Raw genomic sequence first — 26,099 nt, forward strand, 5'->3', positions numbered from 1 at the left:
TCTCATATATATGGGTCTGTTTCTGGACTGTCTCTTCTGTTCTGTTGATCTATGTGTCTATTCTTTTACCAATATGACACAGTCTTAATTGCTACAGCTTTATAGTAAATCTTGAAATCAGGTAGTATAAATTCTACAACTTAGTCTTTTGTTCTTTTTCAAATTTCTTTTGGCTAATCTGGATCTTTTGCATTTCCATATAAATTTTAGAATCATCTTGTCAATATCTATGCAGAGGTCTGTTTGAATTTTGGGAGGGCATTAAATCCAGATCACTTTGGCAAGACTTTACCTCTTAACCATATTGGCTGTTCCCATCCAGGAACAGGCTGTATCTCTCTATTTTGGTCCTGTTTAATTTCTCTTTAATGTAAATTGTTAAATTTATTCCTGAGCGTTTTATGGTTTTTTGATGCTATTGTAAATAGTATTATTGGGAAAAGCATTGGTTTTAAGTTTTGTTTTCCTTTCACGTTTTCTCCTGCTAGGATTTGGAATAAGGTCAATATGAAATTCTGAATAACCTGATTAATTTTGGGGACTCGTGACTAGAAGTCTGGTTGCATAAGTAAATGTTCTTTTTCATAACAGTTATTTTTTATGGGATTACCTGAAGACTACATTAGCAGGTTGAATACTTCCAATAGGTGGCTGAGATATTTTGAAATCTTAAGTTTGAAAGTTAATAATTATAATCATTAAAGGAACAAAAGAAAAATTCTAAGGAAGAATGTCTAAGGAATTCTAAAAATGGATGTTTTCCACTTTTTTGGTTTTATCAGATAGAGCTCTTTTGGTATCAAGTTATTCAAGTCAACTCAAGCTATAGGGGTGTTTCATGGAAGTCAGTGGCTCCAGATGGTAAGGCCAAGGAGGACGCTGGCACCAGGACTGCCTCTTCGTTTCCCATCCCCACCTCAGTTATCTATTTCTGTCAAACCCATTTCCCAAAATTACAAGTCCAACCAATTGGATGGCTTTTTTTTTTAACATCTTTATTGGAGTATAATTGTTTTACAATAGTGTGCTAGTTTCTGCTTTATAACAAAGTGAATCAGCAATACGTATATGAATGGCTTTCTTGACCCTAATTCCAAATTATAGAGGGATGAACTTATAGGTCAAGCGTTTCTGATTCTGTTGACGATGGCTGGAGGAGCAGGGCTACTTGGTATAAAATAGCTGCTGCAAGCCCACCAAAATGGGGTAGACATTCTATAGTCATATACTGCCCTTGACAAGAGAGAATGTTCAATGTTCAATTATGAAATTGGGAATGAACAGGAGTATGAAATGTTGAGACAAATTCAGATTTTCTTTAATTTTTTAAATTAAGGTATAATTCACATACAACATTTATTAGTTTCAGGTGTACAACAGAATGATTCAATATTTGTATGTATTGGAAAATGATCACCCACATTAAGTCTAGTTACCGTCCGTCACCATACATAGTTATAGAGTTCTCTCTGATATAATTTCAATCAACTTTTTCCAGTATCTTGATGTTTTTCTTTTTTCATGTTTCCCATTATCTAGATGGCTTTGGAAGATTCAGAACAGAAGCACAATCTTTTGCATTCAATTTTCATGGATCTAGAAGACTTGTCAATAATTTTTGAAACAGATACTTTAGCACAGCCTATACAAGAGTTAAGTCATCAAATAGTAGCTTTACGACAAAAAATCATAGAAAGCCTTCCACAGATTCAACGAATGGCTGATGTAAGTTAGCACTATAATAATGTGACTTCTTATTTTAAATTTATTTCATTTAGTAAATTAGAGTTATACTACTAATCAGTTCTATGAAGACACATTGATCTGGTACATTTTTCATTTATGTTATTTCTTGAATTACATTTTACTTTATACCCTATAGTGCAACTACAACAAAAAATCATATCCCCATTCTCAGTCCAGAAGTGGTCTATTTTTTTTTTTTTTTTTGCTGTAAGCGGGCCTCTCACTGTTGTGGCCTCTCCCATTGCGGAGCACAGGCTCCGGACGCGCAGGCTCAGCGGCCATGGCTCACGGGCCCAGCCGCTCCGCGGCATGCAGGATCTTCCCGGACTGGGGCACGAACCCGTGTCCCCTGCATCGGCAGGCGGACTCTCAACCACTGCGTCACCAGGGAAGCCCCAGCCACTGGATTTTTAAATAATTTTATTTATTTTGGCTCGAAACATGTGAGGCATTTATTTAAGGATGGAGTCACACAGCAAAGGCAGATGCAGTTAGTCTTAATAATTTACCTTTTATTTCTCAGTTACTTTCCCTGCACCACACTTATGTAACTTCAGAGAATCATACTTATTAAATATTCTTGGTTATTGAAGCTTATTCCAAAATTGTTAAATGCTTCTACAACTTTTCATGGAAATTACCATAAAATACATTGTATATATTTATGTATTTTCTTAAACGTATGGTATAGAAAATAATTTCAATATAACTGAATGTTTCATAATATGAAGGTAAATTACTATAATCACTGCTTTATTTGCTTATATGAAGTTATGTGTGTCCTACACTGAATGGCTCCAAGTTGTGATAATTTGAAATCCTTTGATGATTTCTATGTAGTTTTTCCTATTCCCTGCATTATTTTTGCTTCAGTTTATCTCCATAAAGCTCTAAAGGTCTGAAGGCCCTCTTACAGTGTGAGTGGACTTCAATATGTAGGTTTTATAGCACATATTCATAAATATGTAGGTTTGAGAGCACAAATTACAGCATTTTCACTTTAAGTTTCTTGACCACTTTCTAGAAGTTGACACTGATGGGAGAATAGCCACTGGATAAATGATCTGTTGTTCATATTAATCTGAGTAGGTTATAAGGTAATTTAGTGACTCTCCACACGGCAAAAGTTTGTTAGGGAATTGGCACCAAAATCTGTCGATTTTCCAGCTCCTTGTGTGTTTGTTTCTCAAGGGTGACTTTACTGTTTTACTTAAAGTAGTGAGAATTTTTTCAGCGTTGACCCACTTGTATTCAAGTGTTTAAAGACATTCCAAAGATAAATCGAAAGAGTTTATAGATATTTGAGAATTTACTTAGAATTTGTTCAGATGCATACTACTTTTGTTCTCATAGCATAAATAATTGAAAATTGGCCCCATGAGGATCTTTTAACTCAGTAAGTATAAGCAATGCTTTGTATTGTGGTATGCTATTACTAACAGAACAACATTTTTATTGAAAACAGTCCACCTTATCTGTATAGCACTTGGTTAGTTCTGAAGTGATATAAGTGGCAAACATATTTTGGTTAAATATGAGAATTGAGTAAATGGCAGTAAATTGTGTTTTAGAAAGATTATTAACATATAACATATACTGCATGAGTGTGTGTTTTTGTTTCTGAAATTCTAGGATGTGGTTGCCATTGAAACGGAAGTAAAATCAATGGAGAAAAGAGTTTCAAAAATCAAAGCCATCCTGCTATCAAAAGAAATATTTGATTTTTCACCTGAAGAGCATCTTAAGCATGGGGAGGTAAGCATGGCTCATTATTAAAAATATTTTCTCTTAATACTTACTATGCCTATTTTAAAATGTGTAATAATATGATGTGATAAAAAGTGTTTAATCTTGCTAAAGTAAGAGCAAAGTAAAGTTGGGAAATAGATATGAATGACTATAAATATCATATTTTAAATCATATTTCTAGTGCTATCTATGTATCTATAATTTTCCTATAGGTTATTTTTTCATTTAATTTCTTCCTAAAACTTCAAGGTTTGGTAGTTTTTCCTTCACGTCAAACCCAGGTGTTTGTTTAATAGTCTAAGCACTTAAGCCTCTAAGTCAGAAGAACTGGGTTCCAGCCCCAACTGCCCTGCTTACTGGCTGTGTGCCTTTGAGTAATTGGTTAACATTTCTTGGATTTGCTTTCATATCTGTACATTGGTATTGTGGTGATTATGTTGGACAGTTATAATGTATATGGAGCCCTTAGCACAGGAGCTGGGACATACTAAACAGCATACAGATGTTGCTTCCCCCTCAGCCTACCAGTTAAGAGCATGGGCTTTGGGATCAGGCAGCCCTGGGTTCTAATCCTGACCCTGCCTCTTACAGTGTGCCCTCACCTGGGTCTTCTAACTTCTGTGAACCCAATTTCCTTACCTGTGAAAGGGAAGTTATGATATCTACCTCCTAGGGTGGTTGTGAAGATTAAATGAAATAATACATATGAAGTACTTAGTAAAGTGAATACTCTCTCTTAATTTATTCATTATGTAAATCCAGATATCTATGGATCAGATGTCATTAAAACAAAATAGAAGTGCAGTTTTGGGACTTAGGAAATTTGGCAGGACAGTTCCATTCAATTCAATAAGCATTTTTTGAGGGTCTATTATGTGGGAAGCCCTGTGCTGGGTGCAGTTGCTGTGAAAGTTAATAAGAGGCAGTACCTGCCCTTCCACAGCTTACTGCCTGGTCACAACACACGAAGCACATAACAATTCTATAGAGAGAGGCGGGGGTGGGGGTGGGGGGGGTGGGGTAAGAAAGAAGGAAAGGGTTGTCCAAAGGCATCATGTGATGCTGGGAGGGTACTCTTGCCCCAGGCATTCTTTCCTGAGACCTTATCTAACTGCCAGATCACAAGTAATATATTAGTTCTTTTCAACCTGAGCTAAGACACTGTTTTAAAACTCAAAACTGTAAAGACTAAAGTTTAATTTTGAATAGATTTAGGAGTGGCCTTTTTTTTTTCACTTGTGTACCATGTTTATCTAAGGTCATACTGGAAAATATACATCCCATGAAGAAAACCATTGCTGAAATCGTGTCTTACCAAGTGGAACTGAGGTTACCCCAGACAGGAATGAAGCCTCTGCCTGTGTTTCAGCGGACAGATGAGCTTTTACAAGATATAAAACTGTTGGAAAACGTGACTCAGGAACAAAATGAGTTATTAAAGGTGAGTGGTTTTTGTGATGACAGCCAACTTATTGGATGAAAATATTCAGCAAAAGCTGGTGTTGTTTTAATGGTTGGGCGGGTCAAATTCCCATGACAAAAAGATGCTGCCTGTGTTGATTCTTTTTGGTCTCTTCCAGTATTATTATCCAGGAGGTGGCATTTGATATGAGAGTATCTTGTTACTCAAATGAGGTTAAAGTGATTTTTCTCAGCTCTTATTCTTGTTCTGGTTGAAGACATTAAAGTCTAGTTTTGTTCTATTTCATTCCATTCTTTAATTATTGAAGATCTACATGGGTAAAATGCTGTGGGAAGAGATTCAACCTGAACCGTGCATTTGCAGTCTCATGAGGCTGACAGACCCACAATAATGTCTTTATACCTCTCAGTTGCTTTCCTATTAATCATTTCAATTTATTACCAACACGATACAGGTAGGGTAGGCACTTTGCCATTTTTATTTTTACACATTAGGAGACTAGTGTCCAAAGGTCAGATGACTTTCTGAAAGACCCAGAGTTAACGTATGTTGGAGATTAATTTGTGTACAGATAAGAAAAGAATTTGAGTTTCTAGACCCTAGTAATTATTCTTCATATCGAGGTCTCTTCCTTCTAACTGATGACATCTTCTAGCCTCTCCCTGAGGGCTTTTTAAAATTCTTTTGATTGATCTCCTGTCTCAAGGCAGGAATTATCATTAGATAGAAATTACATTTTACTTTGGTTGGTATTCCTATATCAACAACCACTCCTACAGGAAAAGAAAGTTGCTGAAAGAGCCACAGACTTTTCAGCCCTCTTGGTAGACACCCCCTCCTGCCTACTTTTCTTGATTAGGTGTGTCAGGGTAAGAGGAAAGGTTATTTTTCCTCCTTCCCATCCATCCCCTGGTTATAAGAAGAAAATTGCTATCTCTTTCTCCCTCTTAAATTTCATTCACATTGGTGGTCACTCTGTTCTCCTAAGATTTGAGGATATTGTAATCTCTGGTTTGAGTCTTAGCTCATGTAGTCTCTCTGGCCTGGCTACTGATCAGCTGACATCATTTCCTAACAACCCACAGGGAGAAAAAAAGATCTGGCACTCAATGTACTATTTTTTAATAATATAAAGAGAAGAAAAAAAGACAAAGAAAATTTGATCTGTTTACTTTTAATCTTTTGTGCTTTATTGGTCTCCTGGTCAGAAAAAGAAAATAACAGTCCCTAACTATGCTTTAAAGTGACTCCTTCACAAGATGAAAGGGGGAGCAGTAGAAGAGGAAATTAGGTTTTGTGCCAAGTTAGATATCAAACTGTGCTGCTAAAATTTTCCATCTTATTGTGTAGTGGAAATTCAGATGTCCATCTCAGGTATTTCAAAGCTAAGTAAGCCAGTGGTAATGAAAATCATTAGAATATGGTACATTTCATTTCTACGTTAGATAGTTGTAAGTGCTCTTATTGTGGAAAATAAGACAAATTTACTTTTTGGGGAGTAATGGGATTTAGCTCATTACTGAGGGCTGGGGAACAGGTGTGTGCAGCAAACATAGTTACTGATTTCCAGCCTGTAGCTAAAAATTATAGTTAAATATTAAAGAAAATACAAGGAAGAATTCTGTGTTGGCCAGAAACTTTGTAGTTTCAAAAGGCATTTTGTTTCATTGTGAAGCATACAAGGTAATATCTAGATTTTCTTTTGAAGTCCGTTTCTTTATCTTTCATCACACTTTGATCATATCATTTAGCACACAGGTAGTAGTTCAAGCTCTACTATTCCCTTAACACTAGATTCCAGGTATTGTTCTGGTTTTGCCTTATTCTGCAAACTCGGACTGCTCTCAAACCTCAACCTCTTACCATAAAATGTATATCACAGATCCCAAGGGGTACCAGGTGAGGATGTGTCTGGACCAGGAAAACCCATCATTTCTCAAATCACATGCCCTTTCCACTCTGAATCAGGATTGTCACCTTTCTGTGTAATGAAAGCCCCGCAAGGAATATGCATTAAAATGGCGTATGTGACATATCAGTAATTTCATAAACTTAGCAACTTCATGTTAACGTGCTATAAAATGCTTCCCAGAATAAGCCCGTTAGACTGGGAATACTTAAGAACAAACGTATGTCTAATTAGACTTGAACCCAAGGTGCTCTAGCATCTAAGTGGAGCAAGAAGGTCAGGTGCCAGCATTGCAAACGTTGTTCTCTGTATTGAGGCTACCATTTCCTATTGGAATCTGTATGGTTGTGTATTGATATAATTGATTGGAGTTTGTGATGGAAATAGACATTGGAAGTAGCCCATTGATCTTCTTTTGGGGGGGGTTATTTTATAGATAGTCATAAAACAGACAAATGAATGCGATGAAGAAATAGAAAAATTGAAACAGATCTTAAATAATTATTCAGCTGAATTCTCCCATGAACATGTGTCACCAGACCGAGCTGCCAACCTGCCACAAGTACAGGTATATTTCTTTCATTCATTTTTCCAGCAGTTTATTCAACAATCACTTTCTAAGCTGTTGGGGTCTACAAGCCCTTTTTGATGATACAGTGTATTTCCTACTTCTCTCTTTCAACTGAAGGTATTTTATGTGTGTATTTACTTTTCATTCCTATTACATAAAATAGGTTATTATATAATTATCATAATGGAAGTCTCTTCAAGTGTCTTTAGCCTCAACTTGGTGCATTCTGGCTGGTAGCAAAGAAGCTGATATAACACATGGTATTTGGACAACCTGGCTTTCCAGCTAGCTTTCTGGCATAGGGGTCAGGCAGGCTGGGCTTTAGAAGTAAAGACTGAATGCTGTTGTAATAAAGAGTTCCGTATACTAAGCAGTCTCTCCATATGCCCTAATTAACAATGTCCTGTGGACCCAGTTACAATGGTTTGCATGTTAACTCTCTATTGCTATCAAGTTGATGTAGGCACGCAATTGCTATGGTGTTCAAAGCCACGTTACACCACTTTCCAGCTGTGAGATGTAGGGCAAATTTCTTAATGTCTGAAGTGAAGTACAAAGGGGTCCAAGATGACAGACAGCTATTAAGTGGTGGACTCAATAAGGCAGACTCAGGTTATTAAAGATTCAGTATTGTAAAAGTGTCAAATTTCCCTTTACATTAAAAAATTTAAGAACCCCAGGGACTTCCCTGGTGGTGCAGTGGTTAAAAATCCGCCTGCCAATGCAGGGGACACAGGTTCGATCCCTGGTCTGGGAAGATCCCACGTGCCGCGGAGCAACTAAGCCTGTGCACCACAACTATTGAGCCTGCGCTCTAGAGCCAGCAAGCCACAACTACTGAGCCCACTGCCACACTACTGAAGCCCGTGCGCCTAGAGCCCATGCTCTGCAACAAGAGAAGCCACCGCACTGAGAAGCCTGCACACGCATTGAAGAGTAGTCCCCACTCGCCACAGCTAGAGAAAGCCCACATGCAGCAACGAAGACCCAACACTACCAAAAATAAATAAATAGATTTTTTTAAAAAAATTATTAAAAAAAAAAGAGCATACCATGCATGAACAATGATGAAAACAAGTTGTGAAGCAGGGAGTATGATTAATCTAATTCTGTGTTTCTGAGGTCCACAAAATAAAATTAAAAAAAAAAATTAAAGGACCCCAAAGAGCTTGTGTTTATATTAAAACTCAGAAATGTAAAATGTAGTGAAAAGAGTGAGATTTTTGCAAATCTCATTAGTCTGGCTTACTAGGAGACAGCTAGATTCTCATCTTCTTCTGCATTCAATCTATTGAGGTATGTTGTTTTCTTTGAAGTGTATAAAGACAATCTAACCTCTCAAAGACACGTACATGGAAAAGAGAGAACTATTTTAATAACCCTTTTGAATAATTGTGGACATTCTTTGAAACTACGCTAAACTCTAACAAGTAGAATTACTCAGAGGTTCATTGTTAAATGGAATTTGAAGCCATGTCAGTGAACTTTTCATACTCTTACATTAAAATCCATTGGTCTGTCTTGTACTTGGAATGGATCTCCAACCATGCATGATTTTATAACATCATGTTTGATCATTTGGAAAATACTATTTGACTAGTCATGTAGATCCTCCAAATGATGACACATTTCAGTAGCTGATATTAAAAAATTCACATTTATTAATATTAACATCTACCTCTTCAGAAAAATCTTTATATATGTATTACATATATATGTATGTATTTATGTATGTATAGTTTAACAACCATCTTTTTTTTTTCAAGTAAAAACAGTATTCTATGAGAAAAATACGGATAGGTTAGCTTGAAACTTAATCACATGAGTGTTATTCCTCAACCATTAAACTTTGGTACATAGCAGAAGTGCTTTATGCAGACTTCCCACTTTGTCATATAGAATATTAAAAATACATGTTCTTTATCAAGGATATTCTTAAGTGAAGCTGGCTTTTTTTCCCGGTTAAATTCATGATAGTGAAGCATCTAGTAACTACTAATATAGTTGATATCGCTGCCTTGAATCATACTGTGTCAGTAGCTTTACCCACCATTGCTTTTGCGACATCACACAGAGAAAAATGTCAACACAGTGAGAAAGGCCAGTAACATTTTAGAATTATTATGAAAATGATCTTGACCTTATGGAGTGTGGACCCCCTAGGGTCTGCAGATGCCACCTTGAGAATGGCCGCTCTGCGCCCTTCTCTGTCTCCATAATGCTAGTGGCTCTGCAGACTAGTCTGTTTCTGTAAGTGTTATTCTAATGGCTGTAGTATTAACGTCTGTTGGGAGGCACTGTTCCTCTGAAGTTTAGTGTTTATTGAAAAGGGACACACACCACAGCCAACTCAGATTTAATTATCATTTCCCAAAGCAATCACAAGAAATTTAACTTCAGACAGAGTAGGGGTATTGATGTCGGAATGTGTGCAGTAGCACAAGAGCCATGGGGGCTGGGTGTCAGAAGTCCAGGTCTAGGCTCTGTCACTAGCTGCAGCCCTGGAAAAATCACCTTCTTTCTCTGGACTTCAGAACTCTCACTTATAGGTGGAGACATGTTGAGTTTCTTTGTCTCTAAAAAAAAATTAATGATTCTATGAATATCTGTAGGATGGATGGATGGAAAAAAAGAAGTAAGGAAGAAATGGGACTTCCCTAGTGGACAGCAGTTGAGACCCCGAGCTCTCAGTGCAGGGGGCCCCGGTTCGAGCCCTGGTTGGGGAACTGGATCCCACATGTGTGCTGCAACTAAGAGTTCTCATGCCACAACTAAGGAGCTGGCGAGCCGCAACTAAGGAGCCAGTGAGCCACAACTAAGGAGCCAGCCTGCCACTTAAACTAAGGACCCTGTGCAACCAAATAAATAATAAATAAATTTTTTAAAAAAAATAAGGAAGAAAGGAATGAATGAATGGACTGGGGGATTAAGGAATACACTAGGGACAAAATTCCAATATGTGACAGGTTTGCTAAAAAGGAGCAGGTTATCTTCTGATACAGCACTTGCTGTAAAGCTCAGGCTTTGAATGATGCCTTTCAAGGTGCTAAAGAGGAAAATGTCAGACAAGACGACACCTGATATTTCCTCCAAATCTAGGATTCTATAATTCTATAATCCTTTTAGACAGACAGTGGGCATCTGTACTTCTACCATGTATAAGAAATTTTATTCCCACATTATCAATCATACAGAATTTTAAAGTAATCATTTTTTTTTTTTTTGCGGTATGCGGGCCTCTCACTGCTGTGGCCTCTCCCGCTGCGGAGCACAGGCTCCGGACGCGCAGGCTCAGCGGCCATGGCTCACGGGCCCAGCCGCTCCGCGGCATGTGGGATCTTCCCAGACCGGGGCACGAACCCGTGTCCCCTGCATCGGCAGGCGGACTCTCAACCACTGCGCCACCAGGGAAGCCCTAAAGTAATCTTTTAAAGCTTGGAATCATCTGTTCATCATTCCCATAACAAGTTACAATTCACAGTGCCCTTGTTGGCTTATTTATTCCCATTTGTTAGGATGCTTTGGCTGTGAGAAAAAAGTAAATGTATTTAGTAATACTAAAGAAGACTTCAAAAGTGATAATAAAAGTGTGAGATTTCTAGCCTCGTTTTCTCTCAGCGGTTCCCAAACATTAGTCTGCGTACAAATCTTCTGGAAGCTTGTTAAAGTGCAGGTTCATGGCCCCTGACCCTGCGGATTCTGGTCAGTCAGTCCTGTGGCCACTGGAGTGGGGCAACCCTGGCTGCACACCACAGTCACCTGTGGAGATTGTTACAAATTTCTGAGCCACCGCTTGACCCCTAGAGATTGATTGACAAGGTGTCAGATGAGGCTAAGGCATCCTATAAGGGAGCTTATAAACCCTCCCCAGGTCATTTAGAAACACAGTCTGGATGGAGAGGAGCTATACTGTACCAGGGACTGGCTCCTGGCTCTGCCAACTGTACAGCATAGAAAAATCTTCATCCCTTGTACCGATTGAAGTAGGCTCCTGTGGCAAAGGTATCAGATGTCCCAAAGGAATGCAAACACTCTTTCTGCGCAGGGAGAAATCGAAGGTACGGAAAAGCAGATTCTGAGCTTGAACCAGAAAAAAGAAGACCTGTTGGTGGACTTGAAGGATGCCGTACTAAAACTTCACCAGCATTTTCAGCAAAAACAGCAAGAATTAGAAGAGGAAATGCTGTCAGCCAGAGCATCAGACGAGGATGGAGGGGCTGAGAGGGATGCTTCTGAATGGAAGGTGGGTATGACATTAGTTAATGCTGGTCCCACATTCCACAAGAGCTTTAAATTGGTAGTATTTTTCACCTGGAAGGCCTGTGGCATCTATGTATATGGCCTATAGTAAAGGAATCTTTCAAAGTGGAAATACTCTGCGTGAGATTATTCACTAGTGAATATTAATCCTTAGGGTGTGTCTGTTCTGGACTCAACCCAGAATTCTTATGCACAAGTTACTTAAGGAGGTGCTTATGAAATTCCATGGGTAGGTGGGTGGCATCTACCCTTTGAAGTATCTTCCTACTAAACAGCCCATTGCAAACTAAAAAAACGGGCCCAGCACCTCTCTAAGCCCACTCTGAACCCACATCAATGAATCACATTCTTGAATTGTTTGATGAGGGGCCACAGAAGGCAGTGCAAATGAAAGAGATCTAAGATTTGAGTGAGTCATGATTTCAGCTGGATGAGCTGAGAGTTGCTAGACCCCGAGGCTTCTTGTGTGGGTGGGCAGCTTGGATAAAGTAAGTAAAAAATTAGCTACATAAAAATGCGGCCAGGCCAGGATCCTGGTGACGTTGAATGGCACCCCGGCTGCAAGTCTTTGTGCTGTGCCTTTCAGTTGAACAGAACGGGCTCCATGTTCTTCCTGCCAGCTGTCGAGGAAGAGGTGGAAGAAAGCTCCCTGAAGAGCGAAGTAAGGAAAATGATTTTCTCGTTCAAGTTTGTTAGAACAGTAATCTCTAAAAGGTCAATGAGAAGATCTTAAAATGAATGGAAAAGTAAGGATTTTTAAATTCAATGCTGGTAGTTTGTAAGGGTGATTGAAGTACTTGTCTTATGTTATTAATGTTTAAGTGCATCTAAACCTACTTCAGGCCAGAGTGGAATAAATGTAATTCAGACACACTTGTTGGCAGAAGGGAGAAGATGAAATTCTTTGTTGTATCCTTCTGAGTACTTTCTCTGGAGTTTTGAGTACTTTCTCTGCTGTTTGGTTGGCACTCCTGGTGTGCTTTATAGAACTTTATCTTTCCATATTTGAATTACTTTTTTTAGTCTGAAACAGCATTGCCAAGGACACAAAGAATGGTATTAGCAACTAACCCTACTATGAATCCTTATTACTTCATCAGAACTGGTTGGATGAGACCTTTACCAGTTGTCTTTCCTGATATCAATTTCCATTTCATACTTTAAGAATTAAAGTGATAGTGGGTCTTATGCGAAAGGGAAGAAAATTGCAGCAATTTACAGTTTTTAATGTCTCACACGTAACCACCAGACATTCTCCCTGCTCGTTTTATAGATTGTTCAGTAGCTCCACGGTCACACAGGACAGCCTGTTGTCCTTCAGTGTATCACTAGGATACATGGGGCTGAGTGGTCGGACAAGGAGAAGTGAGGCTTATTATACACCCTGACCATCAGACAACTTTATGATCTGATTATGCCTCTTCACAACAGAGAGTGGAGGAGGTACAAGACCAAAAAAAAGAGTGCACTTCAGTGCAATTCTAATTTGAGACCTGTATTTGCCTCTGAACTGATATGTTTATAGTATTCATTGTTTGTCTTTGACAACGATCAAAAAATACATGTTCATCAGGCTGTTATTTTAAAGATAGCGTTTGAGGTTACATGTACCAAAGCTGATCAAATTCCTAAAGCACTGTTTTAAAGATCCCCTTTGTGTGACATGAGCTGAATCCCAACTTATAAGAATATTTTTTAGGCTTTAGGAGGAGCAACCACATTTGGACTCCTGTGATGTAGTTAGCCAAAGAAATCGATGACAAATAGGGGGATGGGTGGAATTAAGGGCTGCAGTTATACTACCTGGTAAGCTGAGTCATATAAAAGAGATGAAGAGGATGCTGTTATGATGGTAGGAAATCACCTCCCTTTGCTAATCAATTGATTGCTGTGTCAGAGTGGAGATAAGAAAGCAGAGCCACCTTCCAGGTCCCCATCTTTACTCTGGAAACATGACAAGGATGTGGAGGAAGAGACATCCTCGTCCTCTGGAACGATGGTTCAGGTAATACTGGACATATCACATTTGTTGGGACTAGGGGATGGGCAGGGATAGTAAGCCAAAGCAAAGAATTTCTTATTGAAAGAATGCTTCAGGATACGTGGGTTGAAATTTTTTTAAGCTTCTCAGTGTTACCTCTGCACAAAGCAAAGACGACTGAGTACTTACCTATTACTTGCATTTCTTTTGTGCACTTAGTGATAATAGGAGAGTATTTTGCTGAGAAACACTCCATGTGTGAAAATCCAAACTGACAAAACATAACTGAAAGGAGCACCTAAAAGGTTTACCATAGTGGTTATAGCATTTAACATGCCACTCTTTGGGGAGCAGTTGGGGTGAGAGGTCTTCCCATCATTCTCTTTTTGGACAAAGTAGCATGGAAGGTAAATTAATAAGTCTTTTTGCTCCTTATGACCTTCTAAACCTTCTCCAGTCTCTCAAAATAGAGGGCAAATGCCCTCACTTTAGAAAATCATTATTACATGCTGATGTGAAGATGATGTTTTTCTGTTGCTCCTGAAAGATCTCTTCATCATTATGATCCACACACCTCCCGCGCCTGCCTCCTGACCAGGGCTGACCCCTCCCCCAGCTCCCAGGCTAGTCCTTTCATTCATCTTTGGCACGGGGCTACACTTGTACCTGCATCTCCAGTCTCTTTCTCTTGGTAGCTTCCTTTCCTCTCTACCTCAGAAGTATTCAGTTTCCCCTTCCCTAACAAATTCCCTCCCCCATGGCCCTATCCCACTGAACAAGCTGAGGGACCCAGAGCCCAGGCCATCTCTTCAGAAAGTGCTTTGCCTCCCAGGGGTGCCCTTCTCTCCATATCTGCCTGTGGACTTCCTTCCTACCCATCCACAAAGGCCCATCTCAACTTCTGCCTCCTCCAAGAAACTGCCTGCCTCTTTCCCTTTGTTTTCCCATAGCATTTTGAACCTCCGTTATGACCTATCACAGTTTTATGCATAGACCTGACACAGTTTCATGAAAAGCAAGAACTTTACCTTCTACATTTTGACGTCCTGTACTGAGCGCAATATGCTACTTTAATGCATTGAATTTCTTTTTTTTTTCTTTTTTACATCTTCATTGGAGTATAATTGCTTTACAACCGTGTGTTAGTTTCTGCTTTATAACAAAGTGCATCAGCTATACATATACATATATCCCCATATCTCTTCCCTCTTGCGTCCCCCTCCCTCCCACCCTCCCTATTCCACCCCTCAAGGTGGTCACAAACCACCGAGCTGACCTCCCTGTGCTATGCGGCTGCTTCCCACTAGCTATCTACCTTACGTTTGGTAGTGTATATATGTCCATGCCTCTCTCTCGCTTTGTCACAGCTCACCCTTCCCCCTCCCCATATCCTCAAGTCCGTTCTCTAGTAGGTCTGTGTCTTTATTCCTGTCTTACCCCTAGGTTCTTCATGACATTTTTTTTCTTAAATTCCATATATATGTGTTAGCATACGGTATTTGTCTTTCTCTTTCTGACTTACTTTACTCTGTATGACAGACTCTAGATCTATCCACCTCATTACAAATAGCTCAATTTCGTTTCTTTTTATGGCTGAGTAATATTCCATTGTGTATATGTGCCACATCTTCTTTATCCATTCATCCGATGATGGGCACTTAGGTTGTTTCCATCTCCGGGCTATTGTAAATAGAGCTGCAATGAACATTTTGGTACATGACTCTTTTTGAATTATGGTTTTCTCAGGGTATATGCCCAGTAGTGGGATTGCTGGGTCATATGGTAGTTCTATTTGTAGTTTTTTAAGGAATCTCCATACTGTTCTCCATAGTGGCTGTACCAGTTCACATTCCCACCAGAAGTGCAAGAGTGTTCCCTTTTCTCCACACCTTCTCCAGCATTTAGCGTTTCTAGATTTTTTGATGATGGCCATACTGACTGGTGTGAGATGATATCTCATTGTAGTTTTGATTTGCATTTCTCCAATGATTAATGATGTTGAGCATTCTTTCATGTGTTTGTTGGCAGTCTGTATACCTTCTTTGGAGAAATGTCTATTTAGGTCTTCTACCCATTTTTGGATTGGGTTGTTTGTTTTTTTGATATTGAGCTGCATGAGCTGCTTGTAAATTTTGGCGGTTAATCCTTTGTCAGTTGCTTCATTTGCAAATATTTTCTCCCATTCTGAGGGTTGTCTTTTCATCTTGTTGATGGTTTCCTTTGCTGTGCGAAAGCTTTTAGGTTTCATTAGGTCCCATTTGTTTATTTTTGTTTTTATCTCCATTTCTCTAGGAGGTGGGTCAAAAAGGATCTTGCCGTGATTTATGTCATAGAGTGTTCTGCCTATGTTTTCCTCTAAGAGCTTTATAGTGTCTAGCCTTACATTTAGGTCTTTAGTCCATTTTTCTTTTCTTTTCTTTTTTTTTTTTTTTTTTTTTTTTTTGCAGTATGCGGGCCTCTCACTGTTGTGGCCTCTCCCGTTGTGGAGCACAGGCTCTGGACGCACAGGTTCAGCGGCCATGGCTCACGGGCCTAGCCACTCCGTGGCATGTGGGATCTTCCCGGACTGGCGCACGAACCTGCGTCCCCTGCATCAGCAGGTGGACTCTCAACCACTGCGCCACCAAGGAAGCCCTCTTTAGCCCATTTTGAGTTTATTTTTGTGTATGGTGTTAGGAAGTGTTCTAATTTCATTCTTTCACATCTACCTGTCCAGTTTTCCCAGCACCACTTATTGAAGAGGCTGTCTTTTCTCCATTGTATGTTCTTGCCTCCTTTATCAAAGATAAGGTGACCATAGGTGCGTGGGTTTATCTCTGGGCTTTCCATCCTGTTCCGTTGATCTAGATTTCTGTTTTTGTACCAGTACCACACTGTCTTGATTACTGTAGCTTTGTAGTATAGTCTGAAGTCAGGGAGCCTGATTCCTCCAGCTCCGTTTTTCTTTCTCAAGATTGCTTTGGCTATTTGGGGTCTCCTGTGTTTCCATACAAATTGTGAAATTTTTTATTCTAGTTCTGTGAAAAATGCCAGTGGTGGTTTGATAGGGATTGCATTGAATCTGTAGATTGCTTTGGGTAGTAGAGTCATTTTCACAATGTTGATTCTTCCAATCCAAGAACATGGTATATCTCTCCATCTATTTGTATCATCTTTAATTTCTTTCATCAGCGTCTTATAGTTTTCTGCATACAGGTCTTTTGTCTCCTTAGGTAGGCTTATTCCTAGGTATTCTTTCTGTTACAGTGGTAGATGGGAATGTTTCCTTAATTTCTCTTTCAGATTTTTCATCATTAGTGTGTAGGAATGTAAGAGATTTCTGTGCGTTAATTTTGTATCCTGCTACTTCACCAAATTCATTGATTAGCTCTAGTAGTTTCCTGGTAGCGTCTTTAGGATTCTCAATGTATAGTATCATGTCATCTGAAAAGAAGGACAGCTTTAATTCTTCTTTTCCAATTTGGATTCCTTTTATTTCTTTTTCTTCTCTGATTGCTGTGGCTAATACTTCCAAAACAGTGTTGAATAATAGTGGTGAGAGTGGGCAACCTTGTCTTAGTCCTGTTCTTAGTGGAAATGGTTTCAGTTTTTCACCATTGAGGATGATGTTGGCTGTGGGTTTGTCTTATATGGCCTTTATTACGTTGAGGTAAGTTCCCTCTATACCTACTTTCTGGAGGGTTTTTATCATAAATGGGTGTTGAATTTTGTCGAAAGCTTTTTCTCCATCTATTGAGATGATCATATGGTTTTTATTATTCAATTTGTTAATACGGGTGTATCACATTGATTGATTTGCGTATATTGAAGAATGCTTGCATTCCTGGGATAAACCCCACTTGATCATGGTGTATGATCCTTTTAATGTGCTGTTGGATTCTGTTTGCTAGTATTTTGTTGAGGATTTTTGCATCTTGTTCATCAGTGATATTGGCCTGTAGTTTTCTTTCTTTGTGACATCTTTTTCTGGTTTTGGTATCAGGGTGATGGTGGCCTTGTAGAAAGAGTTTGGGAGTGTTCCTCTGCTATATTTTGGAAGAGTTTGAGAAGGACAGGTGATAGCTCTTCTCTAAATGTTTGATAGAATTCCATTGAATTTCTTGATCCTGCTTTGCAGATCAATTACATGTTGCTTCCTCTTTCATTTATGGCTAAATGTCTTTACTTTGGTGCTCCTCTTTCTTGAGCCCTTTTGTAATCATGATTTTGTCCCTTGCTATATTTAAATTGCTGTTGACTTCTGCATATCAATTAAGTGCCCTTTTATTAGTCCTAATCCTTCTTGATCTCTTCAGCGCTAAATACCTCTTCCTTCTTGAAATGCAGTGTTTCTTTGGCTTTCTTTTTTCTTTTTTTAACATCTTTATTAGGGTATAATTGCTTTACAATGGTGTGTTAGTTTCTGCTTTATAACAAAGTGGATCTGTTATACATATACATATGTTCCCATATCTCTTCCCTCTTGCGTCTCCCTCCCTCCCACCCTCCCTATCCCACCCCTCCAGGCAGTCACAAAGCACGGAGCCGATATCCCTGTGCCATGCGGCTGCTTCTCTTTGGCTTTCTTGATTCTGTACTTCCTTGTCTCATCTACCTGCAGCCCCTCTTCCATCTCCTTCTCTTGCCCCATCTCTGTGGTGGTAGGCATTTCCCCCAGTGTTTTGTCCTCTTCTTTCTTCTCTGTTTTCTCTCATGGCAATTTCTTCTCCTCTCATAGGTTTAGTAGTCACCTGTATGACAGGGATTCCCACATCAAATCTCTAGTCTTGACTTTTCCCAGAAATCTGTTCCTCATTTCTACTCTCCAGATAGATTTCTCTTTTTGAATGTATTTTCTTCATCTCAAATCCATTTACCAACTTTCCTTCAATGCTTCCTCTTCCTCCTAATTCCTCAGTGTCTGTTAGTGGCACCACTGTTTTCTCAGAGTCTGAGACAAACTTCAGAGTCGTCTCAGGTACCTCATTTGTCTTACCTTTCATATTCACTGGTCAAGTGATGTTCATTCAGTCTTTACATCCTTCTTCACCTCCCATTATTTTTGTCATCTTCCTATTCCAGTCAATTGTTAACTTCTTCCCTAGACTTTTAGAGTAGCCCTCTAAGTGGATTTATAGCCTCTAGTCATTTATATGTCTTATACAATATTAACTGATGGCTTTTCCTAAAGCAGTTCATGCTAAGCTCCAGTCTTTCCTGGATTCTGACTATCTGCTGAATAAAATGCAATCTTCTTAGCCTGACTTCCAGACTTATCATGATCCCAACCTACCTTTCCAATTTTATCTAAGCTTTACCTTTGGTTTTTGGTTCATAACTTTCTAATAGCAGCTACTGTTTTCAGTACGCAGAGCAGGAAAGTAACATTTTCTTAGGAACTATGAGATGCTTTGTAAATGTCATCTTGTTTAATAATCACAGGAATGAGTGAGCTAGGTTATATTCTTACTTTAAAGGTGAAGTAAATGAGGCTCAGAAAGTCCAGGTTAACTTGTCCAAGATCACACAGCTTGCAAGTAGAGCAATCAAGATTGGTCAATTACGTCATCCACTTTTCCCACTGCATTATGTTAAATATTTGTGTACATTTCATTTTCCCATTGTTTAACTTTGACTGACCTAGTAAGTGGGTTACACTTACTAGGATCAAAGTGTACATCCATTTAAAATGTGACACACATTGTCAAACTGCCCTCTAGAAAGAGTACATCAATTTTATTTCTACCAGGAATGCATGGAAATGCCTCTTTCCTGACCCTAGGCTGATATTGGACATTTTCGGTCTTAGCCAAACATAGCCAGTGGCTTAAATTGCATATATTCTAAGAATTTTGAGTATCTCTTTAGGTGTTCATTGGCTTTCATATTCTTCTTTTATGAATCACTTGTTCACGCCATTTGACTTTTTCTTCAAACAGACTGGGATGTTTTCCCTATTGATTTATAACAGTAATTAATATATTAAGGATATTAACAGTTTGCAAGATGTTATCCCAGTCTGTTATTTCTCTTTTAACTTAGATTATGGTGTCTTTTGTGGTGCATGTTATTTTATTTATGTTGTTAATACTAATTTTTTTTCCTTTATTGTCATGATTTAGAAGTCCCTCCCCACTCCTAGATTAGAAATAGATTAACTCATATTTTCTTCAAGAATTTTTATGGTATAACTTTTACATTTAAATATTACATACAATTAGAATTCATTGTTAGTAGTGAGGCGGAGGACTTAGCTATATTTTTCATGGATAGGATAGTTGTTCCCAATTTTTAAAATTCATCTTTCCCCCATTATTAGAAATGTGGGCTTTATCATATAATCTTATTTAATTTTAGTTCTCTTAATTATCCATTTAAATACGTAATTCTCTAGATTCCTTATGTGTCCCTCATTAACTACAGAGCTTTAGAGAATTTGAGTCTTCAAAATAAAGACAAACCTGAGGAAGTTGATTTTTTTGGCCTAATAAACAAACTTTTTTTTCTCAATGCACCTGACTTCTCTAGACATTTTTTAAGCAGGTGATTTGTAACATGAGCAGGTCCAGGAAGAGGGACTTGCGTGGCAGCAGGGCAGGAACTTTTCTGGACCTCTCATTCTTTTCTTTACAGGAGGCAGCTTGGAAAATAAGCGTGTGTGATAGTTCCACGGCACAGATTTTTGCACAAGACTCACTAAACACTGAGCAAGGCCCAGAATTTTCCCTGAGCCCCAACCAAACACAAGAGGTAAGTCCCTGTTGGTGACAAGCCAACTGCCCAGATACCTGGACTAGCCCCCAGAGATGACAAGCTCTCTGTGTTTTGCAATATTTTGTATTGCAAACCAAGAGGTCTTTGTGAACTTTAACATCTTCATGTGCACAGCCAAGCCAGAGCACAGGAAGATTCAACATCAGGTGTTTACGTAGAGAGTAAGCGTGGTACAGAGCAATTAAAGATTTTTTACTCACTCACCGCTTGTGAGGGTGAACTAGCCTTTCCATTAACACCTCCTTCTTTCTTCTGTAGATATAACTTATGGGGCGATGAAAGTGGAGGAGAGCTAATATTGATTAACTGCCTGTTACATAAAAGGCATTTGTATTTGCTGTCTAATCCTCAGATTAAATAAGGTAGGTTAATACCTGCCATATGTTTACAAATGAGGAAATCAAAATTCAGGGAATAAAAGTACAGTTGGTAAATGGAGGAGTAAGAGTCAGACTCAGAATATTCCACTCTGCCTTCCTAATTTGAATACTTAGTATTGAAAGATGTGAAACCAAGGCAGATTTGGCCTCACAAAATAAACCGCCACCACACCATCCCAGTGGCCTATTTAGTATTTGTGCAAACGCATTTAGGTAAGGCACTTTAGCCAGGCAGATTTGCATTTTATAAAATGGGGGGTGGGGTGGGGTGTGTGCACCTGTTCGTAGAATTGACAGTAAAATATTCTTGATGGTTGGTATTTTGGCATGAAATATAGCTATAGCCAGAAAATTCATTTGCCTTTTAAATGGATCTTACTTAGATCAGCGATGCGTTATGTAGAAATCAAGCAGTATAACATTCACTAACTCAGAGGCTAACTTGGATGCCAGAGGGTTGACAGAATTATGTCAAGACTTGGGACTTCCCTGGTGGTCCAGTGGTAAAGCATCCACCTTACAATGCAGGGGGTGGGGGTTCGATCCCTGGTCAGGGAACTGGGATCCCACATGCCGCGGGGCAACTATGCCCGCGCTCCACAACTACTGAGCTCGCGCGCCTCAACTAGAGAGCCCACATGTGGCAAACTACAGAGCCCACGCGCCCTGGGGCCTGTGCGCCGCAACTAGAGAAAGAAAAGCCGTATACCACAACTAGAGAAAAGCCTGTGCCTCCACGAAATATCCCTCATGCCTCAACGAATATCCTGCGTGCCGCAACTAAGACCCAATGCAGCCAAAAATAAATAAATAAATAATAAATAAAAATTTTTTTTAAATGTGGACTTGTAGACCCCAAGGCATAATGAAATCAGGGATTGGATTCTGGTTCTACTTACTAGTTGTGTGACCATAGTCAGTTTGACTAGCTTCTCTAAGCCTCAGTTTCCTCATCTGTGCACTGGGAATAATGGGTTTGGGGTGTGAAATATGAGATGGTCTTATCACGGTGGCCTAGCTCTAGAGCCCAATAAAAGTTTGGGTATTATCAGTTTACATTAATGCTTTAGAGATGACATAATTCTCTAACAAGAAATACCTGTGGTCATACTCTTTTAGCCCTCCAAAATGTACAGTCATAAAACTTTCATTTAAATACTTTTAGTATTTGGGGTTATCGTTTGGAGAAGATACTCAGCAGGGGTGCTATTATGGAAAAAAACTGTGGACTCAGAATTAAAAGATTTCAGAGCTGTGTGACCTTGGGCAAGTAATTTATATCTGGGCCTGAGCTTCTCAGAAGCAATGTGGTGGGATGGGAGGGGTGTGAACTGATTAAACATTAAATGTACTTGGATTTCTGTAACTATAAAAAGAGGTGAGTGAACCGATTCCTGGCACATTCCCCAGGCCACCTTCAGGTATTGAAGTTCTACAATTACAAATAATCTTTTTTTCTTCCGTCACCTTTGGATTCTTTTCAGGTTCAAATAACTAGCAGATAAAGCCGAGATTAGTTATCCAGCTTCCTTATTTCCTCATTAATTCAGTGAGTTAGTGAGAAAGCTAAGAAATTAAATATTGTCATTTTTTTCTACATCTGTGTGGCAGATATAGGTGCTCGAATGTTTTTGAGGAAATAAGCAAGGCAGATGGTAAATCTGTTATTGAAGATTAATTAATTAATCAATCAGTATCAACAGGTTGTTATCTCAGGTGACAAGAGGATCCCAAAATCTTTACCACTAAGATAGAAATATCTGAAAGCTAGAAAACAATTAATCAGATAACTAGAAATTGGTGTCTGGCAGTAAAATCACATATCTGTTGCTTTTTTATTTATTTATTTATTTTGCGGTACGCGGGCCTCTCACTGTTGTGGTCTCTCCCGTTGCGGAGCAACAGGCTCCGGACACGCAGGCTCAGCGGCCATGGCTCGCGGGCGCAGCCGCTCCGCGGCATGTGGGATCTTCCCGGACCGGGGCACGAACCCGTGTCCCCTGCATCGGCAGGCGGACTCTCAACCACTGCGCCACCAGGGAAGCCCTGTTGCTTTTTTAAAGGTCAGAATTAAAAAAGAAAATTGAAACAGGTGAATCTAAATATAGATCTGTATGTGAACTTCAGAGAAAGCAAGGCAATGGGAAGACTTCCTTAGGAAGGTGATTCTTGAAGAAAACACTGATGAAATCAGGGGAGAAATAACATTTTGGCAGAAAAGGCAAACATATGTGAAGTTAATAGATGGTCAAGGGGAACGAGTACAACTCAGAGGACCCTTCTGCCAAACCAGCTTTCATAAGCCTCATCATTGTGTGTGAAAATGAGTGGTATTTTCATACCCTGCATATTTTTGTTACCACATACCAATTTCGTCTGCTTCTGTTGTACTGAAAGTTCTATGTTTAAACGAAATTCCACAAATATTAGGAAATATGCATTTGAGTTGCATATTGCTCACATTTGTGAGCCACTCCCATTTCTCAGTTAGCCAAAATAGTGCCTTATTAGATGCTGAGATGGAGTTAGCAAGGCCTTATATAGAAAACATTGTCATTTCATCATACTCAGAATGAATAAAATATTACGGAGATCACTAATTTTGTAGAGCAAAACACAGATCCTTATTCCTAAAGAAATTCCTCTAGAGGGGTCGACAATACTCTTTCACTATTCTGGAAAAAGATGTGAGAAGCAAATATATCTCTGTATCAATTCATCTTTTGCCTCCAAATTGAAAGTATCTATTATATAATTACTAGAATACTTTCCCTTGGTACCTGGGAGAAATTTTTCTGTCGGATCGATAAGCAACCTAGGTGTTTCAATATTAAAAAGAACACATCACACAACATACTTTCTCTATACTATAAGCATCTAGTCCTTAACTCAGTAATATTTGAGTATTTAGAAGGTGAAAAGTAGTTTTAGAGACACTCTCTGAAGAATACGAGCAAAGTTTCCAAATTACCCCAGTGAAGCTTATCACTTGACTCAAGTTATTCTTAAGAGGGAGAAGTTTAGATAAGTACTAGTGGGGGTGGGGGGGAAGCTAAAATATTTTATAATCTAAACTACTTGAGAAGATGTTAAGTTAAAAGTGTGAGGTATATTTCCTTGTATCCCTGCCAGCGTGTAAAGATCCTTTTTCGTGTTTGAACAGAGTGCACAGCAATGTAAGCATTGCTTAATCATGCAACTTTAAACACCGGCCAATTCGCTGAAATGTTTCAGACACACACACCCACATGCACACCCTCTCGCTCACACTCACCTGTCTCCTGGGACCCACCGTTTAATGAACTGCAAGCCTGTTTGCGTCCTCTGTGCCCAGGAACTCTGTACCTGTGTACATGCAGATCAGCTGCTTGGAAACCTGGGGCGCCAGGTCACGTGATCATTGCTATGCCTGTGGAGGTGGCTTTTTCTTTTCTTTCTTACTTCTTCTGCCCTTATTTTTCTTTTAACTGGGGAAATGCTATAAGTTCATAGGTCTTTGCAAGTCCAAATATGAACGTTTTGGACTCCTAACTTTTCACCGCTGGATTGCCTTTGGATTTATCATAGGGTACCACACCTCCTATCAAGGTTGCAGCTCCGGGCTTTTCTGATGAGCAAGGAGCTTTTGAGGCCACAGTGGAGAAAGCAAGGCCCAAGCCTGCAGAAGTCCTCCATGTCTGCAAGAACCAGGTGGCTGAGCTGGAGCTGTGGCTGCAGCAAGCCAACGTGGCATTCGAGCCAGAAACGTTAGATGCAGACATGCAGCAGGTGGTGGAACAGCAGCTGGTAGGGTGCCAGGTAAGCCTAATGGGTCTGAGCTCGGGGTCTGCCTCTTCGCCAATCACCTTCTAAGACTGGGTGAGTTTCTTTTAAAGCGACAGTGTGATTCTTCCTGTTACTCTGACCCCTGTGTTTATCTTGGCCTCAACTTTTTGTTCTCAGGATAGTTCTTTGAAATGATTTACGTAAGCAGAGTATTTGGGGAGATAGTAGTGGGTAAGATCTCAGAATCTAGAGTTCAGATCCAGTCATTAACTGTGAACTGGTAGGAGTTAACTTCTCACCTCATTTTCCTAATAGAGCAGGTTATCTCCTAAGACTTTGTCAGGATTAAATGAGATAAATTATCTAAATCAGTGTCTGGTGTATGAAGTATATATAAAGTGCTCAATAAATACTAATTTTATGCATAATATTAAATTCTTTGAATTTTCATTCATCAGAAATGAAAATGAATATCCTGATTTGCAGGATTGCAGATACAATATAAAAGGGCTTTGCTGCCGTGTTATTACAAATGCTCCTGCTCTTGCTGGGGAGGGGCAGGAATGTAAACTTCCTTGCCTGGGAGTCATTTTGAGTAACATTTGCTGGCATAACCCAAAGGTTGGGATCTCTGTACCCCTTCAGGGAAGGGCGAGACTGATGACACTGCAGGAGCATAATTGAGCTTCAACGCATGACAGCCCAGCCCAGCCCAGCCCAGCCCAGCCCAGCCCAGCCCAGCCCAGTCCAGCCGAGGCGCCTCCCCTAAAGGCACTTAAGACCTGCCTTGGCCAGATTGGCTCGCTAGCACTGGTCCCAGGGACAAGGACTTCCTCCCAGAGTAACCCAAGTCACTGGCCAGCCCACAGGGAGCTCCACCCACTATATCCCATTATGGGGTTGGGGAAGACCCACCTTGGCCCGAGGCCGGCACTCCTCCCCTTTTTCCATTCAGACTCAACAGTCTTACAACATCCGGTGCCTGTCCAGTGGGACCCAGGTAAGCAAGCTGAACTTCCTTCCTTGGGCAGCTCAGCATTTCTCACCCCAAAAGTCAGCTCCGAGGGCGGATTCACTCAAATACTGGCACTACTACATGATCTAGCTGATGCGGCGCTCGAGAGTCTGGAGAAGACAGTGTAATTCAGCACAGAGCAGTGCTACTCTAATCTGAACCTGCAGTATTCCAGATGTTGAGACCTAGCCACTTAAGGCTATTCAGAAGCCACCTGCCAATTGATTGTCCTGCTGACTGGGTTAGACCACCAGAGCCAATTCCTTGATCAGTACCAAAATCTGGTCCTTGGGCCACTTGTAGTGAGTTCAAGGATGTGAGAGCTGCTCAAGGTAAAAATAGGACCGCAAGGTGGCAGTAGCTCGCAATGAGCTTTATTTGGTGGGACCAAATAAAGCGTTTTGGTGGGACCTGGAGGGACTGGAAAGTCTCTCATGGCAGGGGACCTTCCAGAGGCTTTGGCAAGGAGTGAGGGTGGGACCACCGCCCCGAAGGGAAGAGACAATGGAACTCCCAGAAGATGGGCAGTCCAGAGGGCCTCATGTCT

The 26,099-nt window shown here is 39.9% G+C and overlaps 2 protein-coding genes across 2 annotated transcripts in view; one reads left to right on the forward strand and one right to left on the reverse strand.

Moving 5' to 3' along the window:
- Nucleotides 1–26,099, forward strand: part of SYNE2 (spectrin repeat containing nuclear envelope protein 2) — a 317,234-nt gene that overhangs the window by 192,454 nt on the left and 98,681 nt on the right. Inside the window, 9 exon segments of the mRNA XM_032621163.1 lie at nucleotides 1,540–1,725; nucleotides 3,379–3,501; nucleotides 4,754–4,936; nucleotides 7,264–7,395; nucleotides 11,444–11,641; nucleotides 12,245–12,319; nucleotides 13,556–13,663; nucleotides 20,252–20,368; nucleotides 24,340–24,570. Coding sequence (XP_032477054.1) covers nucleotides 1,540–1,725; nucleotides 3,379–3,501; nucleotides 4,754–4,936; nucleotides 7,264–7,395; nucleotides 11,444–11,641; nucleotides 12,245–12,319; nucleotides 13,556–13,663; nucleotides 20,252–20,368; nucleotides 24,340–24,570 — 1,353 coding nt within the window.
- ESR2 (estrogen receptor 2) overlaps nucleotides 1–26,099 on the reverse strand; it is a 183,141-nt gene that overhangs the window by 1,812 nt on the left and 155,230 nt on the right. The window lies entirely within an intron of this gene.

Source organism: Phocoena sinus, chromosome 2 (genome assembly GCF_008692025.1).
Source record: "Phocoena sinus isolate mPhoSin1 chromosome 2, mPhoSin1.pri, whole genome shotgun sequence".
In the NCBI taxonomy this organism is placed as follows: domain Eukaryota; kingdom Metazoa; phylum Chordata; class Mammalia; order Artiodactyla; family Phocoenidae; genus Phocoena; species Phocoena sinus.